General features: G+C 40.5%; 1 protein-coding gene and 4 non-coding genes across 5 annotated transcripts; all 5 read right to left on the reverse strand.

The window, feature by feature from the left end:
- Window positions 1–25,574, reverse strand: WDR43 (WD repeat domain 43). Its single transcript, XM_086460672.1, has 18 exons — window positions 25,344–25,574; window positions 20,561–20,695; window positions 18,822–18,943; window positions 13,469–13,589; window positions 12,137–12,276; window positions 11,545–11,647; window positions 10,369–10,433; window positions 9,846–10,017; window positions 9,287–9,373; window positions 7,309–7,440; window positions 6,712–6,849; window positions 5,779–5,865; window positions 4,339–4,370; window positions 3,447–3,510; window positions 2,453–2,566; window positions 1,930–1,999; window positions 1,249–1,304; window positions 1–1,156 (listed from the first exon to the last, which is right to left on the reverse strand). The coding sequence occupies exons 1-18, from the start codon at window positions 25,572–25,574 to the stop codon at window positions 1,037–1,039; spliced, it is 1,989 nt and encodes a 662-aa protein (XP_086316798.1). The 3' UTR covers window positions 1–1,036.
- On the reverse strand, window positions 8,419–8,497 carry LOC147415929 (small nucleolar RNA SNORD53/SNORD92). The gene has a single exon (XR_015183400.1). It is a non-coding gene; the product is annotated as a small nucleolar RNA SNORD53/SNORD92 (small nucleolar RNA).
- On the reverse strand, window positions 11,953–12,035 carry LOC147415930 (small nucleolar RNA SNORD53/SNORD92). The gene has a single exon (XR_015183403.1). It is a non-coding gene; the product is annotated as a small nucleolar RNA SNORD53/SNORD92 (small nucleolar RNA).
- Window positions 13,232–13,315, reverse strand: LOC147415931 (small nucleolar RNA SNORD53/SNORD92). The gene has a single exon (XR_015183402.1). It is a non-coding gene; the product is annotated as a small nucleolar RNA SNORD53/SNORD92 (small nucleolar RNA).
- On the reverse strand, window positions 18,309–18,386 carry LOC147415932 (small nucleolar RNA SNORD53/SNORD92). The gene has a single exon (XR_015183401.1). It is a non-coding gene; the product is annotated as a small nucleolar RNA SNORD53/SNORD92 (small nucleolar RNA).
- Window positions 25,575–25,663: the final 89 nt, after the last annotated feature.

Below are 25,663 nucleotides of genomic sequence, written 5' to 3' on the forward strand. Positions count from 1 at the left end.
TTTGGTAAAGGAGATGTATATTTATTCACTTTACAAAGAGGGTGGTATTTAGTTGCAACAGCTCATTTATAGACAAATATATTATTGTACATTATAGTGGTGAATGGCTCAAACCTTTACCTTGTTTTGCTCTTAAAAATGTGTTTGCACCACTTCAGCTTCCATTAGCTGAGCAAATAGCTGTCCTTGTTCTGCCACTGAGAGATTAAAAATCTGTAATAAAGGTATAGCTGTGCGCTAGGTATTCACCTTCTCATTTCCCTGTGTTACTCCCCTCTCCCCACCCAATTCAACACAGTCTATCCTCTTGGTTAGCGTTAAACTTATATACAGCCTCCATTAAAACAAAATTAGGAGCCAGTGATAGTTCTAACCTCCTTTTGAAGCACAAGAAAAGTCATTGATTTGTACATACAAAAGTCTTGAGTTCAAATTTGTTACAAAAAGAAAAAGCCATTTTTAAGTCTGGTTGGCATTTAGATATTGCCAAGGCATGGCTAAACCAATGGAGGATGGGGGGAGGGCAGCGGGGAAGAAAATAATTTCAGTACAGAATTTAAATATTACAAAAATATCTTTTTTTCTTTTTTCTTTTTTTTTTTTTAAAAATGCAGCAGGATGCCCACTTGCTATTGCTAACTGAAGCATGGAAAGAAGGTATAGACCAGTTGTCTTTGATCCTTGAATATTTGAAACAAATTCAATGTAAAGCTGAACCAAGTTTACCACACAAACAGCGGTGGCAGATTTATTTCACTTGAGATACAAATGCATGTCCACATGACAGGCATAATCTGACCATGAGGTGGAAGAAATGTTTCTGTAAGTAAGCGCAGGGAAACAGGGCGAGAGAAGGCTGGCATGGTTAAACATTCTGGATTCAGAAATGCACGGTGCCCCACATGTGCCTCTGCACACAGGCTGTGCATGGGTCTGCACTCCCTATATGCAAATACGGCATCTTCCAGCAAGGTGATCCAGAATTAGAGTTTGGTGGCCCACTTGTTTAAACTGTTAAAATTATTCCTTCGTGCTGTTATTCTTCTTCACTTTCGTTTTCTGGTTCCAAGTCAGAATCACCATTGATTTCCTTTTCAACAGTCATGTCTTGTTCATCAGATTGCTCCTCTTTTTCTTCATCTTCATCCCAGTTTTCCTGCGGAAAAAATAAACAGGAATGTTTGAACCTTTGACAGTCACACAATTTCTGTTACAAACATATAGAAGACCTGATCCAACCCCACTTACATCAGAGTCTTTATCTGCAATCATCTCATCATCTGAGCCTTCCTCCTCTGAGGATTCTGCAAAGAGAAAACAATCCCTCAGTCTGGAGAACGGACTTTAAAACGTCAGTGTACAAACCAAGCCCAACCCTGCATGCTGCTGAGTCTCCAAACTGTGCTATTTCAATTCCACAAGTAATTCTACCTGAAGATTGATTGGATCAACTTGAATTAGGAACAAGTGACTTCTATTGCGATTACACAGCATGAAGTTGTAGTAGAAAAAAAGGCCAAACTGGAAGTGTACATGCAGACATCCACTACCTTGACGTTCTGCTGACTCAAACGTCAAAGTGCCTTGACTGTACCTACTTAAGCAGAAGGGCAGCTAACACTAGAAATTTGAGGTTTCCAGTTAAGTTAAGCAGCATACTGAATTTCCAATTAACCGATTCCTTAATTTGTGAAGCACGGATGGGAAGGAACAAAAGGAAATAAAAGAAGGGAAAGGAAGGAAGGAAGAACCAACTACAAGATGCCCGCATTGTTAACCACTGACTTCCCTGCCACGGGCTTCCCACAAAAACCGTCGACGTGCAGATTGTACACTAACAGATAAGCACAGGAGCATGACGAAGAGCCATCAAGTATCAGCTGCCTCATGAATTCAGGAGCTGAGCTACACCTAGCATACAACACTTACCGTCCTCGTATACCAGCTTTGCAGTTTGATTAACCTCAGTTACATCCTGAGCTGTTTCCGATGCTGCAACCTGAACAGAATTTGCAGATTAGCCTTAGATGCAATCATATATTCCAACCTCAGAAGTCAACAAAACTTATAACAATGTAAATGAAGCCTATATCAAGTTTAACACACATTAATTCATTTACAGTACTAGTTTAACAGCCAAACAAGTATGAAGGACAAAGTAAAATTGTAAAGCCATCTGCTCTGAAGCGACCCAGTAGCTCCTATTTATTCCTCTTTAAAACTCTACAGGTTAGTAGACCTATTTGGCAGGAAAAAACGCGTAATGCTTCCAGTGACCATGGACTGACTAGATAGTCAATTAAGTGTTCTGCTTTGAGCATTATCAGCATAGCTGTGCAGCAGCTGTATTAAGTTCCTGATGCCAGGTCCCATCACATTTAATCACAACAGGAGGTTAAGTGTGCAAACAATACTCCTTCTGCACAACCCATGTTATTTAGTTGGAACTCACCTGGGTGACAAGAATGAAGAGTCTTCCATGCAGACGGGAAAGCTTTTGCAAAGTTTTTACTCTGCTCTCCATTAGCTGGTATAGCATTCCCAGCTGAGGAATGAGGTCTGGCAACTTGGGAGAAGAGAAGGATGAAGAATAATGAAGCTGTAGCCAACACATCACAAATGTCTTATTTTTAAACTACCTTTGTATCTTTGGGGCAAGCAATCCTTGCTCCCATTATTCTAGCCAGAAGGGAGAGCTGAGGGTTCACAGAAACCACCTGCAGCCTGGTCAATTAACATTTAGCCATGTTTAGAAACATCATCTATTTTCAAAACCTGGCAATTCTTATACTACTTTTCCTTTCCACAGTCACTGCCATAAGCAGGTGTCAAAGCACTATTTGGAAAGCTGCGTAAATGGGAACTGAAGATACACCACAACGTGGGCAAGTTCTGATGCACAGCACTCCTGTAATAAATGGGAGACAGAACTAACGGTGCCAAAATGCCTTTTGCTTAACTGAGCAAGAGTGCTTTATCCATCATTCGTGAGGCAAGGCTGGACTTCAATCCAGAAGCTACAGCATTACCTGCTACTCTGCCAACTTTGGCACACCTTCACCCTATAAATCTAGCCATGCCCAAGATAGTCTCAAGAGGAGCATTACAACAGCAAGGCAAATTTAGTTCTGTAGGATTTAGCGACACAGGCTAGATTACTCTTTGACAGTAATTTTGTCCCCTAACTCTCACAGGTATGACATAACTTATCTTGGTTTGACTTTGGGATTACTATAATTATGCCATGAATGACTAAGACAAACAATTTATAACCAACGTGCAGCAATTCAGCAAAAGCGGCAGAAGTATAGCCCTCTGCACACTGATTTGGGCACTGCCATATACGGAGAACAGGCAATACGATTCCTGAAGGAAGAACATAGATATATTTATGCATTTAAATCTAGTTTTAGTTGCATACATTAGCATTAACATAGAATACTTACTGTGGAAAGGTAGGATGCATGTAGAGTAAAAACAGACTTCAGCCATCGAACCATTAGTGAGGCACTGGAAGAGAAAAATAAATTATATCAAAGAGATACTGCCTAAGAAACACCCATTTCACATTCTAGACGCTAAATAGTTCCATAGAAAGTGCTCCTCTTTCATTATATAAAAAGATAAATGCAGATGGAAATAAAACAGTTTGGCTATCCAGATGAGATACTTATGCAAGTTACTTGTTTGGGAAAGAACAGACATTTAAGTGAGGGACTAAACTAGACCTGCTCAGGGGTCTGTGTTTCTGACATCTTTTATGGAAGGTTTCAGTGAATGAAAGATTAAAGCATAGTACTTTTTTCTCCATCTACAACGACAGAATTTTTATTAAAAAACCACAAACCAAACCATACCCCGCCAAGCAATACAATTAAGGACAGCTAGTCTCAACAAAGCTATCCTTATGGCAATATAACAAGATGGGGGGGGGGGGGGCGGGGGAGAAGACCTGTGTTTGTTATTAATTAAACACAACACCAGGAGATGTCTAAATATATTTGACAATTAAACCAACCAAGCTATATATCTGATAGTTATTTTATTTTACATACCGATCAGATCTGCAGTGTCAATATTCTGGGACTTCAGATACATTCTCAGGGTTACATGCTTATTTCAGGTACCCTTTTCCCTTTTTAATTTTGCTTCAGACATCTTGACAAAGCACTGCCTTAATAAAGTTCCTCTTTGCACCCGCTATCAGGTGAGAATTTTACCTCAAGATGCTGCAGTTTAATTAGTTACAATGGAAATCAATCACATGGGTGGAAGGACCACAACACACACATTAAAAAAGTTTCAGGTGAATTAAACTGTAGTTGAGTTATCTCTTACCTGTATGGGTTGCCTTGCAATCTCTTTGTAAGCTGAAAGGACAAAAATAGTCAGCCGTAAGTAACAAACACATACTGAGTTTAAAAACCCCATATTACATCCATGTGACAGCCCCAGTATTGGGGCAGAAAGATCTCCAGGCATTTGAAGTTTGCTAGGATTAACCATTGCCAGGCTCCAGAATATTACATTGCTGGCTCTACCCTCGTACACAGGCCGATAACTGAAGCTGAGTTTCAGTATCACAATAAAACTGGAACTCTTTAACAGGCAACATATCCAGTGAAACTTAAAGCTGGCATGAATAAGTAGAAGGAAAACCCTTTGTTTATATGTCTCTGTGTATCCACTTAGCAGAGCAGCTGTTACAAGGTAGACAAGTTGGGGAAACAAGTGAAGGTAGTATCAGTTAAAGGCTACCTCACAGAACAAATCTCAAGCTCTGGAGAAGAAGGTTACATGAAGATCTGTCCATCCACTGAGATTATATAGTCAAACGCTTGCACTTAAGATTCTCTGACAAAGGTCCTAAAGAAGAAACACCACACCTAACTAACATAAGCCTAAGGAAGTGTCACAACACATGCTTAAAGGAAATCTGACCATTCAAAACCAGGCCAGCTGCATGATTCATTTAAGATTAGTATCACAAGTAAAAATTAAATCTTACTTGTGGCCAGCACATTAAAATACAAGAGAAATCTAACCATGAACTCATGTTATAGAATGTCATTCACAGAACAAAAACAACTAATCAATGTTCATTTTAAACAAAGTAACGTCTAGATAAGGCTAATCATTAAAATATTTCTGTCCAAATACAGACTTTATTTAATATCACTGAATAAGCAGTTCAGAAGACAAATCCCTTTTAAAATTATTACTAAGTGATGGTGCAAAGCTTAAATATAGCAACTGGGCTTCCAAACTATCTTCAAAAGAGGAAAGAAATTGCCCCTCAATTTCCAAGTATTATCTAAACTCTCTGCTCTGAGTAGTATTCTATTTTTCTTTCCCTCATATGAGTATCTAGCATATTTATCCTCACATAACTTGCTCTGGCTAGCACTGCTATTTTCATGTTTCAAATCATCATCCATTTTAATAGTTTAAAAGAAGATATAATGGTAATTGTTTGCCATGGACTAAACAACCTTTAGATTAACCTCTTCCTTTTCTTTTCCCACATAACCATTTAAGATAGTATTACATGATCTAATGCTCTTCCTAGTTTTGACAGTGGCACTTTGTCCTTTGGTTAAGCTTCAGCCAGAGAAGGTAAGAGAATATCAGAGATAAATTAAGAACAATTTCTATCCTGTAAAACTACCAAATCAAATTAACTGGTAAAAATAAAGAGACATATCCTGGATTTTCCCCAGCTAGAATGCAAGCCAATGTGGCTTGTATGACAGTACAAGAAACAAGAGTCTCTCCTACCTCATGCAGCAGTGGAATGACAGCATGTATAGGCATTCTGGCTACTGTGTTCTTTATTATATTTTCCTTTCTTGTGTTAAGCACTCTCTGTTAAAATGGAAAAGTATGATCAGAAAATCATTCAGTTTTAACATGTGTATGAGCAATGAGCACAATCAAAAATTCTTGGCTTTAAATCTCTTTTTCTACTCCACTACCTTTGTATGCCAAGATGAGGATAATGAGTAAAGGAAGATTTACTACGAAAAGGAGTTACATTTTTCAAGTCAGCTACAATTAACAAGACACTTGATTAAGCCATCTAAAACAACCTAGCACTGCCTCTAGCCCATCCACCCCATGTTAGAAATGAATCATCACAGGCACATTAAAGTTTCCCTTTCTATTTTCTGTGCTTGACTTCTGTAAATAAATGCCTTTCACCACTATCTGTGATAAGTAATTTCTATTCAGCATCAAATCCTTAAGATTTCATTTCCCTGCCCAAAACCTAGTATTTCCTCCTAGTCCAAGTGCAACAGTAAGCTTTTCAAGTGAAACTGTTGTCACCAATGCATTTTTCAAACAATATCTGCTTGGAAACCATACACTCAGGAGACTAAGCACAGATTATGCTCCAGCTGAAGCTAAAGGGAAGACGGCTGCACTAGTAACATCGCCTGTAAAACATCTGAAGTGTGACATAATAAATTTATCATAAACAGAAGCACCTCAAAGTTCATGGACTGAGTCAGAAAGTAAGACAGATAACAAAAAAAAAGTAATACCACTACTGTCATTTATAACACCACTGCCCTTGAGCAGCAGATCAGCAAAAAGCAGCTGGGAGCAACAACAAGTTCTTGACTGTTCAGCCTCCCCAGCTTTCAGGAAGGCTCTCCCCAAGTCTCAGTGAATAGATTAAACAGCATACAATGACCTTGTAACACTTACATTTAAGATTTCTGCATCGTTGCTTTCCAAGCCCTGAACCAAAAGTACCGCGAAGCTATCTGTTTGTGGAAGGCCACCTGGAGTTTTTACTTTGCTCACATCAATATCCAATGCCCCTAGGCGCTCTTCAATGCTTTCCTGCAGACGGTAAACAAGGGCAATGTTGTTTCAGTGCAGTTTCTCAGAAACATCAGCTGAAAGCCAAGTACCTAACCTACAGCATCCCCTCTGATTCTACTGGAAAATAACACAAATTTTCATATTCTTTTAAACGTACTGATAGAGAAAAGCCTGAGAAAGGAAGAGAAGATGAAGTTTTGACTGAAAAGCAGCAATATACCTTTGCACAGAGAAATAGACACAAGTGTGTGTCAAAGTTCTGCAGGAACATGCCAAAACTACAGGCAAGGCACACAGAGCTTGAATAAGGGAAAGGTTTTGAGCAGAGGGATGTCTCTTTCATGCAAAAATACAGTAGCATTAACCTTGCTTCTATGTCAAACAAAGCAAGTTCAAGTTCACCTAAAGAAGTTACAACGATGTCTTATGATTCTAGTTTCTCCATTACTGCTCTGTTCAAAAGAGGAAGCACTTTACCTCTGTTTCTCCCGGTTTCCTCTTGTTTTTCTTTTTCTCCTTTCCCGAGGATGGAGTTTTGACAGCTGTACTATGTCCTGGAATGCCGGGCACTAGAACTTTGGTGTCTGAGTTCACAACAGGCGTCTTTACCTAGTAGACAGAGACAACCACACTTCCATGAATTGCTAGTATCTTGAGCTGTCTTCCAATTTAAAACGCTGATTTTATTCCAAGAGTCTCACATACGTGGTAAAATCAGCCTGCCAAAACCCATTTTCTTGGCATATATATCAGCAAAATCCTACATTTTTAAGAGCAGTGAATAACCTCAAGCAACAGTCAGCTAGTTTTCATAATTAACTAAAGCAACAGTCACTGTGGAATCACCTGTGAATCACTCCTCTTACAAGCTTGTTTCATAACACTCATTGAACTAAGTGTTTGTACCCAACAACAAATATTTGGATGTCTGCTAGCAACAGATACCACATGTACTAATAGTCAGGCCCATAAACCGCATGCAGATTAATTCAGCTTCCACTGGAAGGCAAGAACTGATCAAGAACAGCAGCACAAAGTAACGGTAAAAGGAAGTTACTATTCCCTTCAATCCCACAATTTTCTTCTAGGGATTGCTCAGACACAGAACTCAGTAGTTCGAATTAGACTATGATCACAATGACAAACAGAGCAACCTTAGTTATACCAAACAAGCTATGGTATCCATCCTCAATGAACACAAAGCAGATCAAATTTTAAAGGCAATATATTTAATAACCAAGTGCTCCCCTGACCCACAAGCGATGTAAGGGAGTACGCCGCTTCCAAGATATCAAAAATGTACCTGCTACTTCCAGAACACTTCTTTAACGACAGCGCTTCTGTGCAGGCCATTTTTTTAAGTACCTGCCCAGACTTCTGTACTTGTGGGAGCCCTGCTGGGTGCCTACTGAAGTGATACAAATATAATCTACTACAGTGAGCAAAGCAACTTCCACATGCTCTGTGTAAAAGAGAAGGAATTTGATTTTGTAGCTGAAGACTTTTATTGTAGAATAGCAGTGGTGTTAAAATGCTACCCCCTTTGTTCACCACGCTAATCACTAACCTTCTTTCTCCCCACAAGGCATGCTCAGACAGCCAAGAGAAATGCGTCTTCACTGGAATTCAGCAAAAAGCGAAACCAAGATGGGTATCATCACTGCATGCCCAGGGAGTTCCTACACCTCTCACTGCATTTCAGCTCTGCTACCCACCAGCTCCAGGACTAAGGCATCAGCACAAAGCCCTGCCTGGTGGATGGAGCACCAGATCCAGTAGGCAACTTGAGGGTTAGAAAAACAGCACTGTCTGCTCACTTCACTGATACCAAGTGTTACAAATCTTCAAGGCCTTGAATATGCACACTGATTAAGAACTCCACAGCCTGTCTCTAAACTCCCAGGGGATCCTCCATGAAAGAAAACGTTGGCAAGTGGCCTCAGTGGACACTGTTGCCATCTAAGCGTCAAGCTCACATTCCCAGGTGCCATATCCCTGTGAGTAGGAACACGTGAAGGCCACCTCGAGAAAGAGCCAGAAGTATATGCCCTTTAAGGCTCCACTACATTTTACTTAGACTCTAAAACAAAGCCATCCCAACTTCACCCCAAACCGTCAGGGTCAAAGAGGCTGTACAAACCGACAGGCTCCAGGGGAGGGACTGATCTCAAGCAGAAAAGAAACCATCAGCCAGTCCCGTCTATCAAGCAGCTCTGCTATGAGCCACAGGAGGGTAATCAAGTGTGAGAGTGTACTAGGACACACAGCAGCCATGAAACACACTTTACCCACACTTGCCCAAGTGCTATGGACATCTGTAGCTACCACTACAGCTCTGAGTAGGTCCATCCAGAAATCCAACTTCAGAAAACCTCTCTCCAAGACAGCAGTGAATTCTACCATTTCCAAAGTAAAACAAGAGGAGTAACAAAACCATATTTCACACAAAGCTCACCTTTGTTAGAGCAACATCTGTTTTAAGTGACAGCACTTTCTGGATGTCCCTTATCAAACATACATGGGATTCAGTGGTGTTCAAAGACTAGAAGGACAGGAACAAAACCAGTTAATATATTTGAGATTCACCCCTGTGATTCACTATGCTACTGAAAGATGAGAAAAATTCCAGAGGTATAAAGCAGAATGAACTTTTTTCACTTTAGAACAGCAGCTGCTTTGCACATCTGAATTTTGTTACCAGATCTCTACGCTCTCCAAAGAAGCTCACACAGGTAAACTGAAACAGCATTAAAAACAGTTTCAACAGCCCAACTCAGTAATAGCTGAAATGTCAAGCTGTATTTTAATTAAAAGAATGGAAGAATACAAATTGCCTTTCAAAACAGCTCAGAGGCAACAGTCATAGCTCCCAGAAAAGGAGGAAGGAATAAGCTTTGTCTTGTTAAACAATTTCAAAAAAAGTAAAAAAATAAAAACAAAAAAATCCCTCCACCTGAGAGCAGTATGCAGTCCCTATTACAAAATCCAAAACCTCTCCAGTAAGTTTTACATACCACTTTCTCTATGATGGGCTGTAAGGTGTTTCCATACACAAGCAGCAGAGACTGTTTGTCTGTGCAAAATGCAGCTGCTAGAATAGGGACTGGTTTTGGTGTCGAGTCCCCATCATTTCCAGGCGTTGCTATCTGGATAGTACAGTTTGATGTTAAGGGTTTTTTGCAATAACTGAAAAAAAAAAAAAAGGAATGAAAAAATTCCAAGAGGTTTAGCTTAAACACTTCAATATCTTGCACATCCAAGCACCTTTCATTAGCAGGTCCTCAGCAAACTCAGCCACCTTTTACAGACGGCTCAGATGAGGTACAGACAGACAAAACCTTGGCTAAAGCAGCACAGCCCCAACAAGTTCTCCAAAAATGTGTCCAGTAACCCAAGACAAAAAAACAGCTGAAAACTGGTTTGTGAACAGATACAAGAGCTTAAAGGCAGAAGCATGACAGGATTGAACTTTGAACTTTGCCTTACAGTAATCCCAGACCTTCCCCAAAGATACCCTCAGGATGAATACTAGCTTACCCATTTAAGATATGTTCAAATAAATGCAACTGCCCATCTCTGCACACAACTGCTAACTTCACAGGCTGAAAGAAGACATAGTAGAATACTTTAATTAGATCAAAGGACAAACCTCCCATAAGTACAGCACATCAAGACAGTTGCATGGTTACCGTTTGACTTTCTTTCAGTAACTAAACACATTAAAGATATAAATAAATCCATAAGGAAGATCAAAGACAATAATGTCTCAGGAACATTTAGTTCAACTGGTAGGAGACAAAAAGATAACTCATAATTGTGTTTTACTGTCTCACTACTGATATATCCACATTTGAACAGTTTGCACAGTAGCAGACATATGTCATCATAAGCAGCAAAGTTCCAAAAACATGGAACATTTATGTACACATCTAGAAGCTCAGGTCTACAAAGGCACTGACAGTGTAAATATGCTTAGAGGAAAGAAACTGAGATGTGTACTCTGAGCAATTAAGTGACAGGTGTACGTTGCAGAATACTCTTATTTCCCACACATGCAGTAAGAGGGCACAACTGGAAACATTAGAAAATACAGCATGAAATACTGCTTTTAGAAAAGGAACCTAAAGGCAGCAGGAGAAAAATGTTTTCAATAATTACTGAAACAGTTTGTGAACATGTTTCACATGCAGACATTTTTCATAAGACAACTACTTTGCAAGAGCTGCACTTGCTGAAATTGGGACTTGGGGACTTGGGGAAGGGACACTGCTACTTTAAGTCATTAAAGGCTAGTTAATTCAAAATGCAGTTACACTGCCAAAGCCACTTGAGATCAAGAAAAAACAGCACCATACTCAAACTGGATTTTTAGAAGAATTTTGTGGTTTTTTGCTGCCAAGTTCTAACAACCATTTTGATTACTAACTCATTTGAAATAGGAAGCAACAGACATTTCTGCCATCACAAGCAAAACCGATGAATAAAACACTGAATTTACACTCAGTAGCCTTGAAAATGAGTATTTAAAACTATCAGTTTTATAAATGCACCCACAATAAACATCCTTTCTCCTGTCAACTAGAATTCAGACCTCTTCTCTGCATAACAGAACCCAAATACAAACCAAGATTCTTTCGTAACATGCTTAAAAGGAAACTGCTGTGACAACTGAAAATTGTTGAATGTATTTCGTTACAAAACTACTGCTCCTACCTCTTCTTTGACTTCTGATACAGTCAGGTCAATAAAAGTTGGTTCATCTGTTACTGTGAAAGACATTACGGCATTCTTTTCTTTCCTATCTGATCTGATCTGCCTGGAAGACATAAACAGTATGCATTATTTACCATAGCACAAACAGCATCCTCTGCACCTGAAAAGTATTATAAAGCCTATAAATCACCAGCAGCTGTAGTAGTATCTACCCCATTCAAAAACACTCATGCTGTAATTTCAGCTTTCAGCTTAGAAAGTGTTCTAAATTCCAAGTGCAAAGTAACTCCCACATGAAATTTAGCAAGAAAACTTAGCATAAACCTTACAGTAAGTACAAAGAACAAGGAAGCTTATTACAGAGTATGTTCTTGGCATATAGTAGCGATCCGAACGGCAACTGGAAGCATGCTCAGACACAGCCAAGGAAATTCATGTCTTCATTCAACAATCAGTGAGTTGAAACACCATTTAAGAGATCATCACTGCATTTTCTCCAGAGTGCCTTTCTGCTTAACCTTCTGTTTAACCAGTTAAGAACATACTTGAGTCTATCCTCAATACTGATCATAATCATTTACAAATTACGTACCATACACTCAGTAATCGGTCATGTATAGCTCCAGACAAGAAATAAAGCCCTGTAATTCCATCAAAGGGCTTACTTTCATTCATAGGTTTCACTGTGGTAAACATTAATGATGACACTGATGTAGCATGGCCTGTGAAATGCTAAGAGGAAAAAAGAAAAAAAAAAAAAAAAAAAATCTTTCAATGATTGCCACAAGCAGTGATAGAGCAAAAAATTAAAACGTTAACAAAGAATATTAGGAAAGATTCAAGTGTTACTATGTCAACAAAGACTTTTTTTTTTTTTTTTTACTAGTGATCAGCTTCCTTGCATTTCTGTATTTCAAGAAAACTTTTTCTGACCCGGCAGATATTTATCAGAATTTTAAAAGTTAAATGAGGAATCAAAAGCAAATTTACTGGGACTAAGTCCATGCAAAAGAAATCACATCCACCTGTACTGCTGTTATTGTCAGAAAGCACTTTTCCTCCCCACACACAATTTTAACTTCAACTTTTACAACAAAACTAGATTCATAGTCTTATTCTCAATTGTAAGATGAACACACAGGTCTGCTGACACACTAAAACTGTTCAACTCCCCACCCCAAATCGCTTCTTCAATCTACTTTTGTAAATAGTGGGTTTGGTCATCTTGAGATGCAGACATACATGCCAGTTGCCATGTGCCAGCAAGACCACAGTAACAGTGTATGTGTACATACTTACCTGCCAGCAAGGACCAGGAGATTCAGACTAGCTGTGTCTTATCTGCTAGCAGGCAAGAAAACCTGGCTGCATTCACAGAACAGCTAAAACACGGTAATTTGCTCATGTCTCAGCCCTGTTCAGGGAACAACAAGGGGTTTGCTCCTATGTCTTCCAACAGCAAAACTGATAACACCATCAGTTACACGAAGTTTAGCAAAGAAACCAGCAGGCTTCAAGGAGCAACTCATGCTAAAAGTCACGGAGCCCACACACAAACCCATGCCAGCAGCAATTAATGCTGTGGTGAACTGAGTTCTCCTGCTAGAAGGGTATCAGAAAGGGACCCAGTGAAAAAAAGAACAGCATCGATCTTTCAGCTACAGGCTTGAGAAAGGGTGCTGGTAGCATGCTCAGACACAGCCAAGGAATTCAATGTCCTCATTCAACTCTCAGCAAGTTGAAACCACAGTTGAGGGTATCATCACAGCAACAGCTTCCAGCAATCCCAAAACTGCCAATTGCCTCCTCACACCCAGTGAAATTTTCAGATGTCCCATCAGGAAACACTAGATACATAAAGTCACCAATCAAGAAGGTTGGTTTTGTTGGGGTTTTTTGCATTTATTTTAAGTAAGCTACTTACTCTGTAGACTTCTTTGGTCTCCAGGTCCCACAGTTTTATAGTTCTACCAGCTGACAGCAGCATTTTCCCATCTGGACTGATGCATAGAGAGGTGACACTGCTGTTGTCGCCTTTCCACTTGCTAGAATTTGGATGAAGGGGTTTTGTACAGTGTGAGAAAGACAGAGAAATAGAAAAACCAATATTCATTAGCATAATATCAAAATGCACATCAACCATGCTGGAAAATTTAAGGCAAAAATTATATCTATATATGCACACACATATATAAAAAAGTAGTGAAAGATGATGTCAACGCTATTCTGTTTCCGCTCCTCTCCTTCAAATTAGTTTACACAAAAATACAGCAACTCAAAAATGTAAAGCTATTTAATACTGAACAACTGTTGACTTTTTAACATATTTGCCTATTCTGTTCTGAATTCCCCTCTCAAAGTTATCTACTACTCAAAATAGGGTAAGAGGAGCCATACCATCTCAAGACTTCTCTTTGCACCATAATCCAAAAAGCTTACACCAACTCACTCAGAAAGGCCTTCTGAACACTAAAACTCAGAGTTGTGAGGCCCATTCAGTTCCTGACCCTCCTCCCAAGTCTGTCAATGACATTGACAATAATAAACTTTGCCTTAAAGTTTAAGGTTCAAAGCACTATTTAAAAAGAAAATAAAAAAGATCGATGCTGTCATGAAAACCTTGCAACTGCTTTGAAGGATGTACTGTACGTTTCTCACAGGACAAAACTGCAAGGAAAGTATTAACACAAACTCTTTACAGTTAGGATGTACCCTGCAACCCACCAAATTCTGACTGTAAACAGCTTCTCTGGAAATACTTCCAAACAACTTTCACAAGCCCAAGCAGTGTCTCTCCTGTCTTCCAAAACAGAGTTCATTTACTGTACCACTTATGATTAGATTTCAGAGAAGTTGAAAGTTTTACTGCCTACAAACATGACAAACAACATTATGCCTTATAGAGAGTATGGCAAGACTTCGTATTCTCTTCCAAAGAAAAGGTGAGCACTAAGAATTTCAAACCATTTAATAACGTAAATCCAAGAAGGTATTTTTAAATGTACTAAAAAAAAATGGTCTAAACTAGAATGCAGAATATAAAACACAGCAAAAATCTATTAGTTTTTACTTTGGATAATCTTTATATAATTTTACAGCAAAGTTTTAAACAGGATGTCATGAAACAAAAAGCTGCATAAGGAGGTGTACAGAATGCCTCTGAGTATTCAGAGTATTTAAGACATGAGAAAGCTATACCAGAGAAACGAGAAGTCATCCAGGATGTTTTAGACTACCTCTCTCCAACATCTTGTCTTGCTTCTTCAGAAGCTTTCTCTTCCCCCACAGCAGTCCCTCTGCCAGAGGTTTCATGGTGTGTTGCACAGACTTCCTGAAGCGGTTCTATGGCCTACTACAGTAATTAAGTCAAGCCTAAAGCCACGTGGTCTCAATTCCCTATCTAGCAGTCCACACCTCTACAGGAAAATGTCTAGAAGCCTGCAAGTCTGAACACCACTTCTCTACCCAAGGAGAGACCATCCTGAATTCTCTGTGGGATACGTAAGGATTCATTTCCAGGTCCTGACAACTGTTAAAGAATGCAGGCAATCTCACATGCACATTGGGCATGTGCAATTGTTTTGGATAATTTGTTCCTTCTAGTCCCGTCAATTTAAGTAACATTTTAGAGAACTGTCATCTTCTACTCTTTCCAACTTAATTTACCCTAGGTATGACTCATAGTATCACCAGAGAAAAATTTCAAGTAAAAACCATGATACTATACTGCTGATGTACTTCTAATGTATACACTCCAGGAACACTTTTTTAACTGCCATCTTTAAAATTAAAGAATACAATGCCTCTAATTACCTTTTATAACCACAGACCCTAAAAAAGCAGTGGTATGGGACAGGGGCAGAAGGAAACAGCCAAGACGAAATACGGCAGGAAAAATTCTCACATTTCCTGAGAAAGCAGCATGACTGAGACCCATCTCAAGTACTTGCACACAAACACAGGTGCTATGGGATACAAACAGGGTGAATTAGATGTCCATAGGCAGCTTCAGAGCTTTGATCTCACTAGGACCACAGAAAAACAGTGGGATAGCTTGCAAGACAGGAGTGCTGCAATAAACAGACCTTTAGGAAGGCACTTCAGCAAGGACATGCCAGGACAGCAAAAAGGAGAGAGGCTTCTCCACCAAACAGGGTAGCATGAATGCATGAGCTTTCCTCTGGAACAGGGAAAGGGCCAGTGGAGAGCTTACAGGTAAGTATGAGAAGAGATCAACAAGGGTAACATGGCAGGATTTGCTACAGATTGTTTGACTAAAAGAGAGACAGATAAATCTTCATAATACTACACCCTGGTTCTTCTAAGGGGGGCTTTAACCACCCCAGCAACTGCTGGAAGGGCAGCATAGGAGGGCACAAGCAGTCCCAGAGATTGCTGGCAAGTGCTGAAGACCTTTTCCTCATGCAAGTGATTTACAGTCATACTACGGAAGGTGCTTTACTGAATCAGCTACTCAAAAGGGGAAAAAAAAAAAAAAAAGTTAAGAACTGGTCAGGGATGTGATGGCTGATGACAACCTCCGGCTATAGCAACCACAAGCCAATGGAAGCAATATAAACAGCAGAACTACAACCCTGGACTTCAGAAGAGAAGACTGCAACTTATTCAGAGAACTGACTGGTAGGATCCCACTGGGGGCTGCCCTAAAGAGCAAAGGGGCCCAGGGAAGCTGGTTGCTTTTCTAGAATAACCTCCTCAAGCAAAAGAATGGTACACTTTGAAGAGCTGAAAAGCACCAGCTATTGCAGAAGGCTGGCTTGGCCAAGTGGGTAACTCCTGACTGAATTCAAAAACACAAAAAAAGAAGTATAGAGAAGGTGAAAGTGGAGATAGGTTACACATAGAAATATAAAAACATTGTCCAGGCATGCAGGGACAGAATTAGCCAAAGCTTAGCTGCTGTTCAAACCAGCAGGGAATATGATGGCCAACGAAAGGACATCTACATACAGCACAGCAGAAGCAGTAAGCTGATGACTGAGGAAAGTGTGGGCCTGATGCTGAATGCTGTAGGGAGCCATTCAGTACACAGAAAAGGCCAAAGCACTGAAGAGCAGAGTCTCTCAGGCCTCCCATGCTCCCGAAGCTACTGCCAGAGTCAGAGGGAGCAAGGCATTCCCCACCGTAAAGGGAGACCAAATTAGGGATCACAGCAGCAAAGCCCACACATGCAACTCCTTAAGACTGAACAGGATGCACCCCAAACTGCTAAGGCCAGTGTTACTACAAGACCATATTATCATTTTGAGTGGCCATGGAGCTCAGGAGAAATTTCTGATGACTTGAAAAGAAAAAATAAATTTTTTAAAAAAAAAAAAAAAAAAAAAGAGAGAGACAAAATATATCCACAAGAAGGAGAATCCAGGAAACAATAGGGAAGGTTACACAACAAATCCACCTGGAAGCTGTTTCCAGGCACACAAAGGTCAAACTGTAACTGGGAACATCCAGCATAGGTTTACAAATGGCAAATCATGCCTAACCAACCTGACTGCCTTCTTAATGAGACAATTGTCTCAGCGGATGAGAGGAGAGCCACATATGTCATTTAACTTGGCTTTAGCAATGCTTTTCACAATGTCTCACATAGTATTCTTGCAGCCAAATTGAAGATATATAGACTGAATGGATGGACTCTTAAGGAGAGACAAGATCTGGCTGCATCTTTGAGTTCAAACAGTTGTGATCACTGGTATGAAGTTCAGCTGGTGGTCAGTTACTGATGTCACTCCCTAAGGACATCCCAATACTGTTTACTAACCTTGGTAATTGCCCAGGTCTAGGTCTTCATTAACAACCTCAAAACAGGACAGAAAGCACACATTAACAAGTTCACATCCAACACCAAATTAGGGAAAGTGGTTGATATACTGGAGGGCAGGGCTGCTACTCAGCAGGCTTTAGAAAGAGGGTGTCAGAATCTCAAAGGTCAAAGGAAAATGTAAAGTGCTGCAACGTGGGATAAAGAAATCCCAGTACAGGCTGGGGACAAATGGCCAGAAAGTAGCTTTGCAGAAAAGAAGCTTGTGGTCCTCATAGTCAAGCCGAACATGAGTAAGCAGGGAGTCCTTGTGGCAATGAGGTCAAACGCATGCTGACTTGCATTAGTTAGAGTGTAGTTAGCAGGTCAAGGAAAGTCATTCCTCTCCTCTGTGCAACACTTTTGAAACTGCATCCGAGCACTATGTCCAGTTTGGGACAGTACAACAAAGTCACTGACACAGTGGAGTAAATCCAGTGCAGAGCTAAGAAGGCTGCTTAGGAACTAGAGCACATAATGTAAGAGGAAAAGGTGAGGGAACTGGGTGTGCTCAATCCTAAAAAGTTACAGCTAGAGGGAGATTTTACAGACATCTTTTGCTGCTTTATACCAGGTTCTCAACTTAATACAACCTAAGGATGCATGTGTTTTCTGGGGAAATCAAAGAGACTATTGACAATGGGCTGCCTGCAGTGCCCACATCATGTTTAACAAAACCAACAGAGCTGCAGTAAGAATAACACAACGGTGGGAAATGTCACAAAAAGGAAACAACAGCATATGAGAACGGTCAACATGCCATCACACACTAGGCTTTTATTGAAGCAAGATAACCAAGATCATTAATAGAAATCTTGTTTTCTTGTTTAAAGCTTAAAAATAGTTTGACTTTACTACAAAAGAAAGTAAATGCCTACACCAGACATCTTGTTAGTCTGCACTAAGCTCTACTTTGCTCAACAGTACTTTAAACAGCAGCAGCCTGCTCAGACAGCCAAGTGGAACTGTCCCCACTGGACATCAGTAGTGAGCGAAACCAAGTGGGTTATCATCACAGCAAGGCCCTTCGAGCAAAGACAGGTGCATGTAACAAATTTAACAGGGATGAGGTATTCCAATATTTGCTCCCCCATATTTCCAAAGACATTTTCTGGAATTTAGATTTTTCAGTGTCACAAAAGTGACTGGAAGACCATGTCCCTCAAAGTTAGCATGGAAGGACTCAAATCCCTCTCAGCACCAGTTACTCACTTCACCTAGCCTTCCAATACACAGAGGAAGAAACCCAACCACGAAAATTACTTTTATCCCTTAATGAAACCACCTCCAATCTCAAAAAAACCCCACAAACCAGTCAATAGTCTATTTTGTACAGTGAGCATGAAGCCTGGATAGCAGAGTGCACCATTTCCAACAGGACCTCACTAAAACCAGTGAGGGAGGAAATATACAAAAGCGAGCGCGAACAATTTGACCGAAAACTGGCATCACTTACCACTTTACTTTGCAGGTCTGTGTGTTCCATTCCACAATGTGTTTGTCCTCTGAACAGCTATACAAGCAGCAGTTGTCTTGATGCCATCTCACACAGTTTACTCTATTGTCATGACCACCATCCTACAAAAGTAGAGGGTCAACTCATTAATAAATTAAGAAGCCTTGACTACTGAGTCTTCCCCACATCAACAATGTGAACAAACTGCTCTTTCGAGAACTAAATTCAAATCATCGGCAATTTGAAGAGAGTGTGGTTTTAAATACCAACATATTTGTAGTTATAGAAGTTAAAGATATTTCATATTTTGATACGTACACATCAGTTTTTGAATTAATTCTTGTTCTAGCACTTCAGAGTTAACATAAAAAGAGTGAGCAGGACAATTTTTTTACACATAGCCAAACAAAGCTGTCTAACAATATGAAATTTGGTCAAAGGAAAGGCTAGCACAGGTGTCTTGCTGACAGTCATCCAATCGCCTGCTTGCTTAAGTACATTCATAGATGAGTAGCCTTCCCTTTGTAGTCAGCACTCAAGAGTGAGCTACCATCAGATCAGAAGTCCGTACAAACAGGTATCATTCACCTCTCAACAACCAAAATCTCTGCAGCTCAAACATACCCTTTAATCGTTCATAAAAGTATTTCTTGGAGTTTACAAAATGTCACTATTTGAATCAGCACCAGCCAGCTCAGACTACTCCCACAAGTGATGCTGTAAATCAGCTTTGAGCAAGACAAACTACATCACAGCAAGACATTCTGTTCAATAAGGACAACTAAAAGTGACAGCTGTTATTCTAGCAGGAGTAATCTTTTAATTCATCCTATCTGTATAAAACAAAAGTACTCATCAAATAACATCTGCTATCCTGCTCCTAGAGAAGAGCAGCCAGTGTTTTCAAACAGACTGCAACTGTTTTAACTTGAAACTCCTTTATTTTGCTCATGATTTTCAGGCATAAATACAGCTTTTCCATAAAACAGAGCTGATACTCATTAGCTAGCGTCACTTGCACTTATCATGATTTTCGGAAGTCATTGCTTTCTCTAAATTCATGTACACTTATCATCCTACATACAACTAACAGTTTAGAAGCAAAAGTATGCCCAAGTATCTCAAAGTATTCCATGGAGTCATTCATACAGATTTATTTTGCTTGTTTTGTAACCCACGACTAACAGCAAGGTACTTCAGAGTAAGAAAGTTCTCAGTAAGAAAGACAAAACAAAAATCAGCATATCCCATCAAGAAAGATCATGAGCTAAGAGAGCTCAAAAGTTTCCACAAGGGAGGTAAAGTTTACAGAAGAGTACATCAACATGACATCTTCCCAAGAGTGGATGAGTGCTACAGTCCTGCCCTCCCGTCCCAAAACACTGTGCAGGAACTGAGGGTACAACACTCCCATGGAGGATTTAACTCTCCACTCAAGTATTGCATCATTAGTTATTTTTTATGCAAAACAACAAATCCATGCACAATGTTAATGCATCAACTTAGAAATCAAGATTTGTCAACATGTACGTACTGACAACAATAGAAAAAGCACCACTTGAAGATTCCCAAGAACCTGAATTACTGCACCTCTATCCATAAACACAGCTATTAAGGAAAAAAAATAAATCTGAATAAATAGGTTAGTTTATTGCATTTTTGAGCAGCAGAAAAAACAGCATAAACTGACTGAAACCCATCAGTATTTGGTAGCACGCTATGAAGAGTGTATTACTTACTAGCTTGCTCTGTAATTCTCCTTTTACTGTGCTGTACAACAAAATACTACCAACTGCTGTACCAATAGCCAGGATGTCTAGCTGCTTGTCCACTTCTGCAACTTCAGACTTCCGTTTTTTTCTCTGGGGGCCATCCTGGAAAATTGAAAAAGAGAAAACATGAAATAAATTAGTCTGACCAGCTAACTACAATGTTAAAGCAGAGGGGAAAAAAAAAACTCGCTAAGTTTGAGACGCAGTCAGTCAGCACAAACTCTGCTAAGACACAGAATGAAGACGCTGAAATGCTCAGCAACCTAACGACTCATCTTGTTCCTCCATGTACAAGTAACAAAGTTGCTATTCGGCACTTGGAAACTTGGTGGAGGCGTTTCACTAGGCTAGCAACCACATACATGAGAAAAAAAGGAAAAAAAACCCACACATTTAAGTTTTCCACAACTTCGTGTCCCAGAGGCAGAAGAGAAGATTAACACAATCAGAATACCTCATTCACAAAATGGAAGCGCTTGATCAAGAATGATCAGTTTATTTTTTCTCAAAAGCTATTCAGAAGAGTTCTGCAAATACTAAGTACTCATAACGCCTCTTAAAAAGAAAGCGCTACCCACTCCGCAGAGGGAAGCAACCAGGACTTGAAGCTAAGTGCTCTGCCCAAGTCCTGTCGTCAGTTCCAGAGGTCCTCCCATGATCAGGCAATTCTTATGTCTTCACTCTCTTGCTTTGCAAGTGCCATCAACCACTTCAAGGAGGGATTTCACTTCATTTCTCTTAACGAAAAACTGGTGAATGCAGCACATCACTGGGAAGGGGAGAAGGAATAAAAGTGGCTCTTGAGCATGTAAAACTAAAGAAAGAGGGCAGAAGCCTACATTGGTTCTCACTGGTTTAATCCCATATAACTAATCACACATACACACAAGAAAAAAATAAAAGAAAAAAAAAACGTTCAAGGACTTCCGAAGAAAAAAAATCATCTCTAATGCTACTGAGTAGTTTTTAAATTGGAGTTTGTTAAGTTTCCTTACATCTATTACATCACAGCAAAGCATTCTCTCCAATTTAAAAAAAAAAAAAAATTATGCACAAGCTAATGCTTCCTCTACACAACAGATATATTTGCACTGATTAGCAGCCAGAAGCAGCCAAAGGAGACGTTGATAAAATGTGAGCAATCAGCTCTGTGCAAGCTCCATGTGGTGTAGCTAATCTGTCATACAACGGACATCACACAGCGAACGTACATCATTTTTACTCTGGTCCAGGGACACAATGACAATCAGGATTTGGGAGTCTTCACCACAACTGAGATTTAAAAGTTTAACAGTGCAGCATAAATACTTTGGTTCTTTGAAGCGGGGCTTTCTTTTCCTCTGTATTTAACATAGACAACACCTTCTGCAAGGAAAAGTGTTTTGGTTTCAGCCAATAAATACCAAAGTGCTACAGACACTTTTACACCAAAAGCAGGCTCTTGAGAAAAGAGATTACATTGGGTTTTTTGCAAGCATTTTTTTAGGCTTCATCTTTCCTGGGAAAGAAAAGTGTCTATAAAATATCACAAAAACATAGGTGCTGAGAAACCATCACAGTCACAAAGCATAGCCAAGTAAATCAACCAGGTTTTAAGACAATACATGGGAAAAGACTCAACTAGTTAAATTTTTGGCAGCAATGCCAACTAAGCCATCTAGAAACTGCTGTCTGACATGCAAAGACAAGGGCCATAGAGCCAGTGGAGAGGCAAGTACAGTTTATGTGTTTTCTGGTACTTTTCAATCTATTAGTTTTACCAATTACCACACACATCCCCACTGCAAAGCAAAATCGCAATTAAGAACAGATTTTATTCTCTCCTCCTCGCACAAATTGTTTAACTACTATTTGTTCACCCTCCATTTCAGTTTGTTACAGCAAATCTCCTTTGGAACAACTCAGAGGTACAATAAAATTCCCACTAAAGTCCACAGTTATTTCCAGTGTCAAAAAGAAAGCCACAGGCAGTGAAGGTTTTTCCAATTATTTTTTCACGTGTATTTCTTTACTGACACCCTTTATCAGCATTATTAGTGGGGTGTTTCGTCAGAAATTTTTGCATCAAAGAAATAGCAGTGGAAAATTCAGACACCTATTAATGCTGGAAATTATTTGAAAAAAAACACTCCAAAAACTAAAAAAAAAAAAAAAAAAAAAAAAGTTTAAAAAATTTTTAAAAATCATCAAACTAACTTCTCTACCCTGCATTAGATCAGTAGATAGACAGACTGCCAACTGCAGCAGAGATCCACGTGGGATTCACTTGTGGATCAGAATCTTAAATATAAGAGCACCCTGGTTTCATGGATAGAACAGGACAGGACAGGATAGGGGAGCTGAACTATACCAAGTATCAGTTTCCTTTTAGTTACTTTTATTTTCCAGATTTATAGAAACTCCATCTTACTCAGAAATCTTTCAACCTTGCCTGAAAAAGCAGAGTTTTAATTAGTAGAGACAGTTAAAAGAAGTTATTTGAAAAGGGACTGTGAACATATTCTTCCGTAATGTTCCTACTTGAGTAGGTCAGACACTAAGCAATTTTTTTAAAAAAAAAAAAAAAAAAAAAAAAAATCTGATCTCTGCTGCTTACATGTGAAGTAAAGCACTTAAAACACCAAAATGGGGAGAAGCCTAAAGAGTCTTGAGAATCAAAGATGACAGAGAAGTTGCAGCTTATTAGGAAGTGGAAGAAGGTATTTTGAAAGCTGATGGTCCACATACTCTTGCACAAGGCACCACTTCGTGGAGCAGGAGACGGTGGACACCACAAGCAAGAAGCCCTGACACTACAAAAGCACATGCCAGGAAACATCCCCATTAGCCACCACTGCATCAGCAATTCCAGGGCCTGCAGTTCAAAACTTAATTTCTAATATTCCCCTGTAACATACGGCCTTCACTAACATGGCAGCAGTCCAAAACATACGTAGTTTAGGTGTCACTTGTCTAAAGACCATTTATAGATATCTACTGATGTTTACTCCTGAACACCAGATATTAGTACCACCTACAGAGGTGTCAACTCTGCAGGAATAAAAAAAATGAAAAAAACTAGAAAACTAAACAATGTTAGAAAAAACACATTGAATAAAATGTATTTTGGCAGAACCATCACAGCTTTAGTTCTTCAGTTCAGTCTAAGGACAAACCAAGGAATTATAAAAGTTCATGGCACATTTATTCCAAGAAACGGTATGTTTTCCAGCTCCACTTGAAAATGTACCAACTCTCAAGCAGTGGACAGCATTCAAACTACCGGAATAATTAGAAAGCAACGAGAGGTAGCCAAATTCCATTTGAGTAAGTCCATTTTCCATAAAACCCTAAACCAGGTTACATTGGAGCATTTGTGGGTTTTAGGAGTGGGTCTCTAGAAAAGGATTAATTTTTAAAAGCCACTCACAAACTTCTTGTGCTTGACTTATGGCACCACAGCAGTGCACTAGGTCAGCTTAAGTTTTATTTCACACAGGACAGATGAACCCCATTTTCACATGCCAGTTTCAGTTCATTTAAGAGTGAAGAACCTAAACAGCCCTGCAACTAAGGCACATATCCTTTCTTCTTCGAGGTAAGTGAACAGGTTATGGCCGACCTAAAACTAACCCTTTCTGCCACATTCTTCAAATGTTCTGGGACTTTTCAAAGTTCAGTGATGAAGCTGCTCAACCGAGAAAAATGAGACAGTATTATCTTCCTTTGGATTGATAATTTGCATGTCAAGCATTTTGAAATACCTCTTACAATATGTCAAACACAGTAAATTGCTGATATACCAAAATGCATTTTAAAAAGCACTTCCTACTTCTTATGATAAAGCAGGTGGATTTCACATACTTTATCCAACGCATACATTTTTTCCTCAGGAAATTTTATGTTCTAGCTAATGAAAATAGGATTACTTCAACATAAAGAGGATTAAAAGGTACCTTACTGTATACACTCCAGGTATTTTCAGGTCGAGTGTTCACCTGAAGTGAAGTTAATAAAATAAATTCAAGGTGGAGAACATCCGAGCCCTCTGATGCGTGCTCCGAACAAAGCTACTGAATACCTTCTCGCAGGATTCCTGAGCTCGGGAAGACGCATCACAGACAGCGTAGCAGCTTGCATGGAAATACTTCCAAGAGTAAGGAAATGTGGAGAGATGCTGCCTTTACTGGAATGCGAACTGTACGTAAGCTAAGCGGACGCACAGCAGCCGACCTGCTCTGTAGCATCACCCTTTCGATTAAGGTGAGATGTGCCATGAAGTAACACACTGTGCTCCTTCAAGGAGGGCATCTTCCATGCAGAGCAGACGAAAGACAAATGGTTTTAGAGTCAGTGTTCCTGTTCTCAGCCCGGTTTTTTTTTTGTTGTTAAAAAATATAAAATAAAACCTCCAGTGCCGCTTCCCTCACCACCACGTGAAATTTACCTGGTGACGAGCAATCCTGCCACGCTCCTCTGAGGTGAGCGGATTCCCCCTCACACCCCCCACCCCGGGGAAATGTCACGCGTGGACATGCCCCAAGCACCGCGCGGGGGGGGGGCCGCGGCTGAACCCCCGTCTCCACTCCCCGGCCCGCCCGGCCACGCCGACCCCCGCCACATGGCGCCGGGAAGGCGGAGTGAAGCCGAGCGGGCCGCGAACCCGCGTCGAGACTGCTCGGAGCGCCGCCGTCCCCATCCCACCCCTTCCTTTTCCTCGCTGCGTGTGTGTGTCCCCTCCGCGCCCCCCTCCCTCACACACCGCCCGTACCTTGCTGGGGGGCGGCCGTCCCCCCGGCGGGGCCCAGGCCAGGCAAGTACAGGCAGCGCTGAGGTGGGCGGAGGGCACGTACTCATGCTGCAAGCGGCTGTTCGCCGTCTCCCACACCCGCAGGCGCCCATCCGAACCGGAGATGGCGAAGAAACGGCGGTCGCGGGGGGAGAAAGCGCAAAGGGCCCGCGCCGCTGCCACCGCCTCCCCGCCACACGCTGCCGCCGCCATGACGCTCCTTGCCCGGCCCTCCGCGCCAGCGCATGCACCGGCCGCGTGCTCACCCCATGCGCCTGCGCCCCGTGCCCCGATGACGCTCT

The sequence above is a fragment of the Leptosomus discolor genome, chromosome 2 (genome assembly GCF_034619465.1).
Source record: "Leptosomus discolor isolate bLepDis1 chromosome 2, bLepDis1.hap2, whole genome shotgun sequence".
In the NCBI taxonomy this organism is placed as follows: domain Eukaryota; kingdom Metazoa; phylum Chordata; class Aves; order Leptosomiformes; family Leptosomidae; genus Leptosomus; species Leptosomus discolor.

Excerpts from the sequence above, each read along its gene's own strand:
- WDR43 (XM_086460672.1), bottom strand. The coding sequence starts at position 25,574 with ATGGCGGCGGCAGCGTGTGGCGGGGAGGCGGTGGCAGCGGCGCGGGCC. Across the intron at positions 6,850-7,308 it reads GGAAACCGGGAGAAACAGAG|GAAAGCATTGAAGAGCGCCT; the intron begins GTAAAGTGCTTC and ends TACCGTCTGCAG. Across the intron at positions 5,866-6,711 it reads ACGATGCAGAAATCTTAAAT|AGAGTGCTTAACACAAGAAA; the intron begins GTAAGTGTTACA and ends CCATTTTAACAG.